This window comes from Molossus molossus, unplaced genomic scaffold, assembly GCF_014108415.1.
Source record: "Molossus molossus isolate mMolMol1 unplaced genomic scaffold, mMolMol1.p scaffold_m16_p_15, whole genome shotgun sequence".
Lineage (NCBI taxonomy): Eukaryota > Metazoa > Chordata > Mammalia > Chiroptera > Molossidae > Molossus > Molossus molossus.
This window is the reverse complement of record NW_023425350.1, coordinates 37,845,944-37,859,155: the sequence shown is the minus strand read 5'-3', so window position 1 is coordinate 37,859,155 and position 13,212 is coordinate 37,845,944. Positions and strand designations below refer to the sequence as shown.

Sequence of the window (13,212 nt, the reverse complement as noted above, 5' to 3'; positions counted from 1 at the left end):
AAAAGTTAAAAGAGCAGTTTTAAGTAACAGAGTATGGCTGCACATAGACTTATAATATGGCCACAAAGAGATAAATAGGTCATGAATAGAGATTTCTTTTAGAAAATTATCCTTGTAAGATCAGAAGAAATACTTTGGTATCAATATATATGTACAGTTGCTGAGAAACATTTAGTGTAAAACTTGTCAATCCAAATGGAGTTTAATAAATTTATTAGATAAGGGGTCAGTTAAAGCTGACTATTAGATAATTAAGCATAAAAAGAACTTGTGATGGATAAGAACAAATAAAACTGAAATATATGTCTAATCAGATGCCTTCTATACACTTGAGTTATGGTAGATGTGTTTTAATTCAGGTTTTAAAAATAAAAGCCTAAGTAGTTTTTATTTAAATGTGTTACTTAGCACTTTAAAATCCCATATAGGCTGATATTTTAAAATAATTGTAATGACAGATCATCTTTTTTCAAATTTTTTGAGAGGGAAGCAATTTAGAGTGACACATGGATTTTAAACATTAGTACAGAGCTTGTAGAAGAGACTGTTTTTGGGCCAACGCTCTAACCTCTGAGCCAAACAGGCCAGGCATGAGACTTGTTTTTAAATGTGATTATAGTGTAATTGGTTACTAGAGTGAAAGGCATACAAGAAAAGGACTTCAAATTATCAGTTAATAGTTCTTTTTGTTTGTTTGATTCCTCCCACCCATATGGTAAAAATTGTTCAGAAGTTTGAGACCGCTTTTTAAGTTACTTGTAAAAGTAATTTTGTGATAATTAAAATGCATGCTTGGTTCAGTATTATTTGGTACTAGATATGGACTGGGTAATTGTATTCCTATGTTAGTAAACTACTTATATTTATAGCGGCATTGAGGAAACATGTCCTCTCATGTGACATCTCATGACAAGCACTTCCCCATCCTCTACCAAGGGATGTCAGGTTGGAGTGGATAACAGTCTTATGCTTTATGCTTGTTAATGCTTGCGCACAGCCTTCTCTCTGCTGGTGAAATCTAATTTCAGTAGACATGTTGGACTCCCCTTGAAGTTCATTGTAAAGGAATCTGATTTTATTTATTTTTTTCTATCCTCATCTGAGGACATTTTTTGCATTTATCTTCAGATAGAGCGGGAGGGAGAGAGGGGGGAAGAGAGAGAGAAAACCATCAATGTGAGAGAGACACATCGACTGGTTGCCACCCACATGACCCCAACCAGGGCCAGGGACACACTGCAACCAAGGTACATGCCCTTAGCAGGAACCGAAATTGGAACTCTTTGGTTCGCGGGCCGACGCTCTAACCACTGAGCCAAACCAGCCAGGGCCTTATTTTACTGACTGGATTTTGGATACATACTATTTTTAAATCATACACAGTTTAACAGAATGCCCAAGTTTGCAAGCTGTTGTCAAAGGTTGAAGATTTATAGAATGAAAACCAGGTTTTAAGAATTAGAATTTGAACTTGAAAGTCTCCGAGAAGCAAATTAGCATTTTATGTTATAAACTGTTACCATTCTTTGTTTATACTCTGTAGGCTTGGTTTTGAAACTTGAGATGGTATTATTTCTGTCCTAGACACTAGATTATGGGGAGGGACATAGTTAAATAATTAGCATTTTAGTAATCTTAATGTTATTACCATTTAGATAAATTCCAGAATTTAAAACTATGAAATATTAAGATAAAGATAACTTAATTCAACTTAAAAAATATACTAGAGATGGGAGTATGTTGATTTTAAAGTGTTTTCTTCATTATAAGGCTGTGAATATAATTCATGAGTGATGAGTAATAACGATAAAAGTTATTAGTAATTAGTTCTGTCCTAGATATACTTACCATACCTACGTTTTCTTGGCATTTGTGCCTATTTCTCCTCTTAGAAAGTATTCTCTCTATGTTTATAAAAAGTTGTTGAATTCAGTCTCATATTTTGATATAAAATGTTGAAAGTGAAAGTATATTTTTCAATGAAGAAAATTTAGGTTTCAGTTATAAAGGTTCATATTTTCCAGTACCTGTTTTTACATACCTAAAAAGTGACTTTTAATCATTTCATGGGTTTAACTAGCTTGGTTTGTTCTAGTAACATATTTCTTTGTGACAGATTTTTAACTAGGAAATGCAGTGTTTTTTGTTTTTTGTTTTTTACATCTGAACATCTTCATAAGTAGTGGCATTTTTCTACAGATGGTAGGAGAAATCGGTTTGGCTGGTTTTAAGAGGAAGGGTAAAAATTATCTAAAGAAGCTTGTCTGCTATATATTCCACAATAAAATTTGATAGTGGGTTTTTGGTGACTAGTTTTAACCTTTACTGTGCCATTACAAATCTGACTTTTCTTTGTATAAATGTTTATCATCAGACTTAAACTTTTACACTTGAATATAGAATATCAACACTATGCTCATTTGGGCAGTGAATTCCCCCCCTAAAGTCATTAAATGTAATTAACATTTTCTTTAAGATGAATAACATTGTCCTTACTAATGAAACAGATAGCATCAATCCTCAGGAGGATAGAGTAAAGAATTGAAATATGGAAGATGGGAAATCTGTGTGTGTTAAAAGAGCATCATCTTTGTTTTGATTTAAACATTCTAGCAATGACATTTTTCCCTTTAATCTTTCTTACTGGTATTTTTAATAAATATAAGCACTCTTGTTTTTATACAGGGTACCAACTATGTTGTCCTTGGAAGAGACAAAGTTATATACAGGAATTGAATATGGTATGTAAATCCTAATCTGAGTAAATTGTATGGGACTATTTTTTGTCAATTATAAGTGTTAAAATGGAATAATTTTGTAATAATTTTTCTAGGCTCCTTTTTATATATAATAATGAATATTAATTATACAATAGTTATATTTGCTTTTTCTGGAGAAACCAAAAAATTACTATATAAAGAATAACTAGGCCTGGCTGGTGTAGCTCAGTGGATTGATCATTGCACCATGGACTGAGAGGCCCGGTTTGATTCCTGGTCAGGGCACATGCCCAGGTTTCAGGCTTGATCCCTAGTAGGGGCATACAGGAGGCGGCCAATTGATGTAGCTCTCTCACATCAATGTTTCTATCTCTCTCTCTTCCTCTCTCTCTAAAAAAATCAATTCAAATATATTTTTTTAAAAAGAATAGCCAATAAAAGATAGAAGTTTGGGTCAGCAAATAAATATTTGGATGTCTTTTATGTGCAGAGGCAGTCTTTCATGTATTATAATGTTCATTTATAATGGTTTTAGAACTGATATACTTGATATGAATGGGAATATTATAACCTTTATATATTCTGTATATCTCTGTATTTTTCTATCATAGTTAAATATTATATAAACATGCAAAGCATTTTTTTTGTTAATTTAGTGTTCAGAATTTAAGAAAAGTTGACACATTTTCTTAATGCTGGGCTAATACTGGAGTTAGTTGCATACATTATTTGCTAGAGTGTAATTTTTGTTTGCTTTATTTGGGTCACCTATACCTAATTAGAGAATCCTATGCGTTTATGGTCTCTAATTAGTGAATAGAGCCTTGAATTATTGGCAAAGATGTTTTTTGTTTTTTTTTCTGCCTCCTTCTTGCCTGCCCAAAATTTTATAAGCAGGTCATTGTAAATGTGAAGGTTATTCTGTATCATGCCTAGCCACTAATCCAACTATTATAAAGGCTGACCAACCTATTTGTTTTTTTCCTAGATACATTATCTCTTCTTGACACAAACTATTGATATAAACTTCAACAGTATGGTACCATTTCAGTGTGTCTAAAATACCTTCTCTCATTTTTCTCAAATAGACCTGTCCAGAGAGAACCACCGAGAAGCAATTGCTAGGGTCATAAGGAAACTTCTTAGTAAGTACATCTATGCATTTAAGTTATTTTTACTAATAAGTATTTAGGAATTTAATTCTGTAGCATATGTTCTTTTATTTAACATTTTTTATTCTCATTGGTGAGAATATCAGGCAGGTTTTTTTTTTTCTTTTACTATTAAGACCTTTAACTAATGTATTAGGAGTACTGTAGTAATTAAAAATCTTTTAACCAGACTCCGATTTCTTCTCCTGTTATAGACCACATACTTAATAATTCAGAAGATGATACCAAGTCGTTGTTTCTTATCATAAAGGTACAGTTGTCATTTAATAGTTTCATAATTATTTATATGACTGGATTTGATGTGATGACTAGTAAATATAAAATTTGAAATTCTTTGACACAGATTATTGGGGACCTTTTGCAATTCCAAGGATCTCACAAGCATGAATTTGACTCCCGTTGGAAAAGCTTTAACTTAGTAAAGAAGTCAATGGAAAATCGGGTCAGTATTTTCACCTGTAGCTCTGAATTAATTTTTAAAAGATGTGTATTATTGATATAACCACCTGATTTAGGGATTATTCAGCATAGAGAGGAAGTTTACATAAATAAAAATAGATTTTCAAATATTATATCATGGTATAATCAGAAGGATCCTAAGAAAATGTATTTTTCTGAAACAAACTCTTCTGTAAATTTCCATGTAGTCTCTGAGCTCTCGGTGGAAATTTGGAGTGTGATAATTTGGCAACAGCACGGAGGCTGCGTTGTAAGAACCTGCAGTACTGAGTGAAAGTTAGGAGGAATCGTCCAAAGCCATGAATGAAAGCATTGCACTTTGTGTAGATCTGAGAAAAATATGTCTTATGTTGTAGTTGTGCTTCAGGAGAAGTCAGTACAAGTTTCTTTGGGAGCATGAAAGAAAGAATACTGAAGTCAGCCATTTGGTGTTCTTGGCAGTTTTTTTTTATAGGAGACTTTTGTTGAAATTAAGTCTGAAAAGGTCGTATGAGTTCTTTGTTTAGGCAAGAGGTGCTAGAAAGAGGAAGTGGCGTGTTAGAGGGCAGGGAGATACCACAAGCATGCTCTCGGGGACTGGCTGTAGGGAAGAGTGGCAGGTGGCAAACTAGGTCATTTATAGTTTTGTCCCCAGAAAGTGCTTCAGTTTTTTATTCAGTGGGGGAGTCATTAAAAGTTCTTAACTAGCCCTGGCCGGTTTGGCTCAGCGGTTAGAGCGTCTGCCTGCGGTCCGGAGAGACCCGGGTTTGTTTCCCACTAAGGGCATGTACCTCGTTTGCAGTTTGTCCCCGGCCCTGGTTGGTCGTGCGGGTGGCAGCCACTTGATGTGTCCCTTTCATATCGATGTTTCTCTCTCTCTCTTCCTCTCTCTCCCTCCCACTCTATCTGTACAAAAAATGGAAAAATGTCCTCGGGTGAGGATAAAAAAAAAAAAAAGTTCTTAACTAGATCTGTCTTGAATATTAGAAAGAGCAATATTTAATTCAGTGAATTTTGAAAAGCACTCTAATCACTGTGAAAAATAAGCAGTAGAGCCCTGGCCAGTTTGGCTCAGTAGTTGGAGCGTCAGCCTGAGGACTGAAGGGTCTCAGATTAGATTCCTGGTCAAGGGCATGTACCTCAGTTGCAGGTTCAATCCCTGGCCCCAGTCAGGGTCCTCGTGCAGGAGACAACCAATTGATGTGTTTCTTTCACATTGATGTTTCTTTCTCTCTCTCTTCTTTACACTCTATCTGAAAATCAATGGAGCGGGATCGGGAGGAGGGTGTCTGCAGGGGAAAAGGAGAAACATTTGTAACAAAAATAAATGTATTAAAAAAAAGAAAAGAAAATCAGTGGAAAAGTATCTTCGGGGAGAGTCATCGTCGTACCCCCCTCTGCTCCAAAGGCAGTAGGGGATTGAGACTGGAAGTAGGGAAGGTGGTTAAGATATTATAATAGCCCAGATGGAAAAACAGCCTGAATCAGGTCACTGGCATGAAGATGGAGATAAGGTATTTTGAAAAAGAAGGAATTGTGGGGACTTGATGACCCATGTAACTGGGTAGAAGATTGGGGGTGAGGGAGAGCTTAAATGATCATTTTCAGAAAAATAGAAGATGTTATATTTTCTAGTAAACATATGCAGTTACCCAGGAAGTCTACTTATAAACATAACAGAGTTAAGGAATTGTCTTTGTTGGCTATTTTTGTACTTTGAATAAAAACTAGCTCCATTGCTTTCCCATGCATGGATTCACTCATAAATTACCAGAAAAACAGGGTGTCGAACGAACCATTTAAAGGGGATATTTCCACTACTATACATAAAATTGATTGAAATAGTACTTTTTAATATAAGCCTGATGGCTTTAGAATAAATGAAATACTTCCACTACTCATCAGCCTGCCATGACCTTCTTTGAACTAATTTTTCTTTAAGGGATTCAAAGCAATTCATTGTTGAGGTCATTAGGGAAAATGTTGGTGTTTGTTACTTTGTCTTTCAGCTCCATGGCAAGAAACAGCATATCAGAGCACTATTGATTGACAGAGTAATGTTACAGCATGAGGTAAATATTGTTTTAAAATCATGATGACTTTTTTATTTTTATTTAAATTTTTTTTTTCTTTGTTGATTTTTGAGAGAGATGAAGGGGGAGAGAAAAATAGAAACACCAATGAGAGAGCACATCGATGGCCGCCTCCTCCATGCCCCCCCACTGTGGACCAGGCCCACAGCCTGGGCATGTGCCCTGACCGGGAATCGAACCAGTGACTTCTTGGTGCATGGGTCGATGCTCAACCACTGAGCCACACCGGCCGGTCATGATGACTTTTTTAAATGACAGTTTTCCAGATGAATATTTGTTTATTACTTCATAATTAAATGAACTTTTAGTTCTAACATTGAGATTTGATTTGCATTGTTTTCTTTCCACAGCTACGAACACTAACTGTTGAGGGTTGTGAATATAAAAAGATACATCAGGATATGATCAGAGATCTTCTTCGTTTATCTACAAGTTCATACAGTCAGGTAAGGCTAGTCTAAGCACTGCCCTCCCTCACATTCCCATTTTATTACATACAATTGAAATATCCCCATTTTGCCCTGGCCGGTTTGGCTCAGCGGTTGGAGCGTCCGCCTGCGGTCCGGAGAGACCCGGGTTCGGTTCCCGCTGGGGGCATGTACCTCGGTTGCAGTTTGTCCCCGGCCCTGGTTGGTCGTGCGGGTGGCAGCCACTCGATGTGTCCCTTCACATCGATGTTTCCCTCTCTCTCTCCCTCTCTCTCCCTCCCACTCTGTCTGTACAAAAAATGGAAAAATGTCCTCGGATGAGGATTAAAAAAAAACACACACACACAAAAAGAAATATCCCCATTTTAACAAGGGAGTTTAAATTTATTGGCATAGAGAATATCTTTCAAGTTGCAAATATATTCATGCTAATTCAAAAGGTCGTGCGTTCAATTCCTGGTCAAGAGCACATCACCTGGGTTGCAGGTTCAATCCCCGGCCCCAGTTGGAGTTGTGTGGGAGGCAACCAATTGATGTGTGTCTCTCACATTAGTGTCCCCCCCCCCCCCTTTCCTCCCTTCCACTCTATCTAAAAATCAATGAAAAAATATCCTCTGGTGAGGATTAAGAAACAAACAAAAGTTGATGAATAGTGCTAGTGTAATATTGCTGCTGCTTAATGAAATCACATCATCAAGATCATATAATCCCGCTTAGGTGTTATGGTTGGGTTTCAGGAAACCCATGTGAATTGTGGGGTCTAAAGTAGCATAGGACCAAGAGATTATCTCCAAGCAGGGAAAACTGGAAAGAGCAAAGAGATTTATGTATAGCCAACTAGTCTATATTTATAAAAGAGGATAAATTGGGAAACTAGTCTCTAACCCAGAGATTTCACCTAAAGTGATCTTTAAAAGAGTTTGAAACATGTACAGTGTGTTGTGTTACTATAATGTTATTATTCATTACTATTTAACTATTTTGTTGGTTATAAGTTTATACTGAATCCTTTGTTTGTGTTCAGATTATGTGGGTGATAATTGAAGGTTTGTATTGAAAAGTTAGGTTGTTCTGTGTTTTGGAGAAAATCAGAGTCTTCTCATCAAGAGTAACTTGGAATAAGAAATTTAATATTCTGCTGATTATGTTACTGATCAAATTCATATTGGTTCCATTCAGTCTCCGTTATCAAAAATATTTGAACTAATGTAACCTAAAATGTGGATATGGTCAGTGGTAATGCTTTTCTTTTGATAAAAAGATAATTATTTATTTTTGTTAAGACATCGCTTCGATATATTTTTCTATTATTACAGTGTTTATATTATTACTTTGTTTATGATAATTCATTTAGAAAATTTTGTAGTTTGTCAACCATTGAATCAAACTCCTCCCTGTTAATACTACTTTCTCCAGGTCAGAAATAAGGCTCAGCAAACATTTTTTGCTGCCTTGGGAGCATATAACTTCTGTTGCAGAGATATCATTCCCTTGGTTTTGGAGTTCTTACGACCTGATAGACAAGATGTTACACAACAGCAGTTCAAGGTACAGTTTTTTTTGTTTTACTATGAAAATTTTCAAACATACAGAAAAGTTGAAAGATTTTTACTGAGTGAAAGCTTGTGTGATTAGTGCAGAGAAGAAAGGGAATGACCCTAGATAAGGAAACACATTTCATAGGGATACAGTATAGAACATAAGTGAAATAGTCCAGCCAGTGTGGCTCAGTGGTTGAGCGTTGACCCATGCACCAAGAGGTCGCCAGTTTGATTCCTGGTCAGGGCACATGCCCAGGTTGTGGGCCGGATCCTCAGTGGGGAACATGCAGGAGGCTGCCAGTCGATGTTCTCTCTCATCGGTATTTCTACCTCTCTCTCTTTCTCACTCTAAAATCAATAAAAGGAAGTAATTTTTTTTTTAAAGAATATAAGTTGAAATGTAATGATTGCTTATACCATCAGGTAGAAACAGGTTGACTAAAAGCAATTTAGGAGAGAGACTTGATAAGACTTGGTTGAATATGAGCAGACTGAAAAAAGGCATGGAAATTATTATAATTCTGGATTACAACTGGCTGTACAACTGGCTGTTGGGTACATCAGACAGAGGGAGAAAAGATTATAAATTATGTTATTTGGACAAGTTTAATTTGAAGTAGTTTCTATAAACTAAGAGGCAAGGCATTTAGATGCCTGAGTTTGAAATTTAAAGATACTATTTCCATGTGTATTGATGATAATTGAAATCTTTATGTGGGTGAGAGAGCCCAGGGGATGAATGAGAAGAGAACCCACAGGCAGATGTTGAGAACACTTTATTAGAAGCCCAAGAAGAACAGCTAACTGAGAAAGGAAAGGTCAGAAATACATCCACACGAGGAGGAATTACAGAAAATAAGGAAATATCTTTCTAAAAGGAAAACTCAGTACTGTCAGTTGCTTTTTGAAAAGAGTTAAGGTGAGAACTAAACATGTTCCTTGAAAGTTAGCCTTTGAGGACAGGTCAACAAACTCTAGCTTGGGCTCATTCACTTGTTTTTGTAAGTCAAGTTTTATTGGAACATAGTGCATTTCTTTATGTATTGTCTATGGCTATTTTTATGCTTCAGTTGCAGAGATGAATAGTTGCAACAGAGACTATATGGCCAACTATTTACTGCCTGACCCTTTATGGAAAACGTTTGCCCCCCACCCCCTCATGTAGGTGTATAATTCAAGAGTGCTGTAGAAGGTCTAACTCATTGGTGGTGTGTTGTTGATCTTGTTGAGAGCATTTTAAAAGGACAAAATTAGATAGGTCAAGTAATACCAACATTGAACAATGTCTGTTAAATCAGTAAAATTGAGCTTAACAGTGACATTAAGGGAACCAACCTGTAAAGAGGAGTAGAGTGTCAGGTGGGTGAGAAGCCAGACTGATATTCACTTAGGGTGAATGAATGTTCAGGAAATAACAAAATGTTTTTGTACTAATTGTTCTTCTCATTAAAAAGGGATGCCCACTGTCATCAGAATCATTCTTAAAAATTGAACTGTCATGAGTAGAAAATACATAGTATAATTAAGTAACCTAGTTTTTATGTACTTAGGAAAACACATGGGAAAGAGATGTTAACTACTATTTTAGAAAGTATTTCAAACACTATGCCCTAAAATAATACCACAGTTCATGACCTTTATGATATAGTTGTAGAACATTATGTCTTTAAAACAACATCCTTTCATTTTTGTATACTCTTAATAGCCATTCTTTGAGCCAACCCCCTATTAAATGACTTAAATATTACTGGATGAACATTATCAAGCATTTAAGTAATCAGTGTTTAGTAAATTTAAAAATATCATATAGGTGAGTGGCTACAGATAAACAATGCTTCTTAGTTCCCATATTAATCATTTTTCCTACAGGGTGCCTTGTATTGTCTCCTGGGAAATCACAGTGGTGTGTGCTTGGCAAACCTTCATGATTGGGACTGTATTGTACAGACTTGGCCAGCAATTGTTTCTTCTGGTCTTAGCAAAGCAATGTCCCTGGAAAAACCATCAATAGTGAGACTGTTTGATGATCTTGCAGAAAAGATTCGTCGTCAGTATGAAACAATTGGCTTGGATTTTTCGGTAAGCATAGCCATTTTGTAATTCAGATTTTAGTGGAAATACTGCCTTGTTAAAATGCTTTTTATTTTTCTTGTCTTTTTTATTTTTTTAGTAGTAATATACTTGATAATTGATTCTAATTTTTTTTAAGCATTTGTTTTGTTTTCCTTCTGATCATTACTGTAGATAGCAGGGTGGAATAGGTTGGAGCGAGGTTAGGAGAGAGCTAGGTTGTTTTCTTCCAAGGGGCCACTAAGGGTTATTAATTACATTGTTGCATTTACCATTATTCCCTGTATGTCTGTGGCCTTATTTTTCAAAGAATTGATATTTTAGGATGTTACTCATACTATACTAAGTCACAGAAGATTGACCACAGGGTTCATAATTTATAGTAAATAAAATTAAAAGGGAATAATTTGACAAGTGAAAAAGCAGAGAATATCAGGTTCATGGGTGCTCAAAAGGAGAGATGTAGCAGCAGGTCATCTATAAATTTTCAAATGCATACTTACACACCCATCAGAATTAGGGATGGCTCAAAGAGGGTGTGAGCACAGTTGAATGCCCCTCTTCTCTAAAGTGGTTATGTTTGACATTCATCCTCTGGTCTAAAAATCACTACTCTAAATGAATTTTTTTTTTATAAAACAGTTTTGCTATTTACAACTATCATTAGGTTAAGCTGTCTTTAAAAGTTTATTATTATTATTATTATTATTATTATTTACTGTTGAGAGTATTACAGATTCCCCCCCCCCCCATTGACCCCCTCCTCCCTACTCTTATCCCCTTCCTGCCTTCCCCACATTATTGTCTGTGTCCATTGGTTATACTATAAGTCTTTGGTTTACCTCTTCCCATCGCAGCCTTCATCCCCCTTTAAAATTTTTATAAATTGAAATGTAATACACATCCCAAAACATTCAACCTTTTATGTTATGTGCTTATATATTAACAGTATATTCACAGGGGTGTGCAATGGTCACTACTCTAATTCCAGAACATTTTCATCAGTCAAAAAGAAACCCTGTATCCAGCAACAGTTACTTCCCAATTCCTCATACCTGTAGCCTCTGAAAACCACTCATCTGCTTTCTTTCTTTGTAAATTTACCTGTTACGACATTTCATATAAATGGGGTCATACATTAGTGGCCTTTTGTATCTGGCTTCTTTCACTTAGCATCATGTTGTCGAGATTCATCCATGTTGTAGTATGTGTCAGTACTTTATTTTTTCCCCTGGCTTTTCTTTTTAATAAGATTCCAAAGTCATGTGTTGGAATAGCAGAATTACTTCAACAATCAAAAAATCCCTCTACCAACCAGAAAATGCCTAGCTCAGAAGAAATAAAAGAAGGACTTAAACGCCAGCAAGTAAAGAATGCTGATGCCCTAAGGTAATTATAAGTGCCTACTTGTCCAAATAGATTACATTATAGATGGTAGGTTTTAAATATCTAAAATATAGGTGAAACAGCTGTGTAATAAAATGTACACACTGATTCTGAAAAAATACGGAAATGTTAGGAAATAATTATTGTGAAGATCCCCGATTGACGCTTATAGCTATGAGATTGAGAAACACCATCTTACTTATTTATTTTTTAAAAGATGTTATTTATTGATTTTTTTTGATAGAATTAGAAACATCAATGTGAGAGAGAGAAATTAATCAGCTCCCTCCTGCATGCCCTGCAACCCGGGCATGTGCCCTGACTGGGAATCAAACTGGGACCTCTCAGTCCATGGGATGACACTCAGTCCACTGAGCCACACTGGCTGGGCAACACCATCTTTAAATAAAGTTATCTTAATATCATATCTTTTTTTCAATGTGAATTCCCTTGGATTTTTAAGTACACATATCAATTATTAAAAGCTAAATCAAGTTCAACACATCTCTTCCTAGTGTTTATAATAATAATTTTTATCAGATTTATACAAATTTGGTATCAGGATATTAGTAAACTGTTTTTAGATTTTTTGAAATTAGCACTTCAGTGCTTCAGTCATAAAACTCAAGCAGGGGCCTTCCTATCTTGATTTGCTTCTTTGCCTTATGAATATGCTTATAAATTTTTTTCTAACATGTCTATATAAAAATAATAAACTTATATAGGAGCCTACCTTGTGTATACTTGGAGTGCCATATGGGCAGACTACTCCCAACTAATTGATCATTATTTATAAATTTACTTTTGAATGTCTACTCAGGAATAGTTGAGTTGTTCTGTACACCTAGCACTGTTTTTGGTTTCTTTGTACCCATTATGTTCTTTTCTTATTGTCTTTGTTCATCCATCTGCTGTTACTCTGGTTTGCTTCTCACCAGTGAGAGAAAGTGAATCTGGCTAGAATTTGATTTATATTAGTGTTGTATTAAAACAATACCTCACCTGAAATTGTTGTGTTTTTTTTTAAGGAACTATGAAAATTTGATAAACACTTTGCTAGATGGTGTGGAGCAGAGAAATCTGTAAGTACAAGAATTTTTTTTTTTCCTTTAATTCTCAAGCTTTTATCTTTAATGTTATAGGAGATTTCTGTCCTGGAGGCCATGGAAGACTGGATCACAAAATACTGTGGTCTGATTCATGGATTTATAAGATTAAGGAGGGATGTTTAGGGCTAATGATAAGAGCGGTATTCTTCAGTATATCTATTTTAATTCTTGGGAGACTTAGAAATGTGTCAAATACAGATTTTTTAAGTGGTTTTATGAGCAGTGTGCTTTGTGATTTTGTTTTCCCACTCCCCT

The 13,212-nt window shown here is 35.5% G+C and overlaps 1 protein-coding gene across 3 annotated transcripts in view; it reads left to right on the top strand.

Moving 5' to 3' along the window:
• Nucleotides 1-13,212, top strand: part of PSME4 (proteasome activator subunit 4) — a 106,123-nt gene that overhangs the window by 71,090 nt on the left and 21,821 nt on the right. For all 3 annotated transcript variants that reach the window (XM_036263566.1, XM_036263568.1, XM_036263567.1), the window contains 10 exons: nt 2,686-2,741; nt 3,809-3,865; nt 4,087-4,142; nt 4,236-4,334; nt 6,340-6,402; nt 6,774-6,869; nt 8,268-8,399; nt 10,262-10,471; nt 11,715-11,851; nt 12,877-12,930. In XM_036263566.1, coding sequence (XP_036119459.1) covers nt 2,686-2,741; nt 3,809-3,865; nt 4,087-4,142; nt 4,236-4,334; nt 6,340-6,402; nt 6,774-6,869; nt 8,268-8,399; nt 10,262-10,471; nt 11,715-11,851; nt 12,877-12,930 — 960 coding nt within the window. The remainder of the gene's footprint in view (nt 1-2,685; nt 2,742-3,808; nt 3,866-4,086; nt 4,143-4,235; nt 4,335-6,339; nt 6,403-6,773; nt 6,870-8,267; nt 8,400-10,261; nt 10,472-11,714; nt 11,852-12,876; nt 12,931-13,212) is intronic.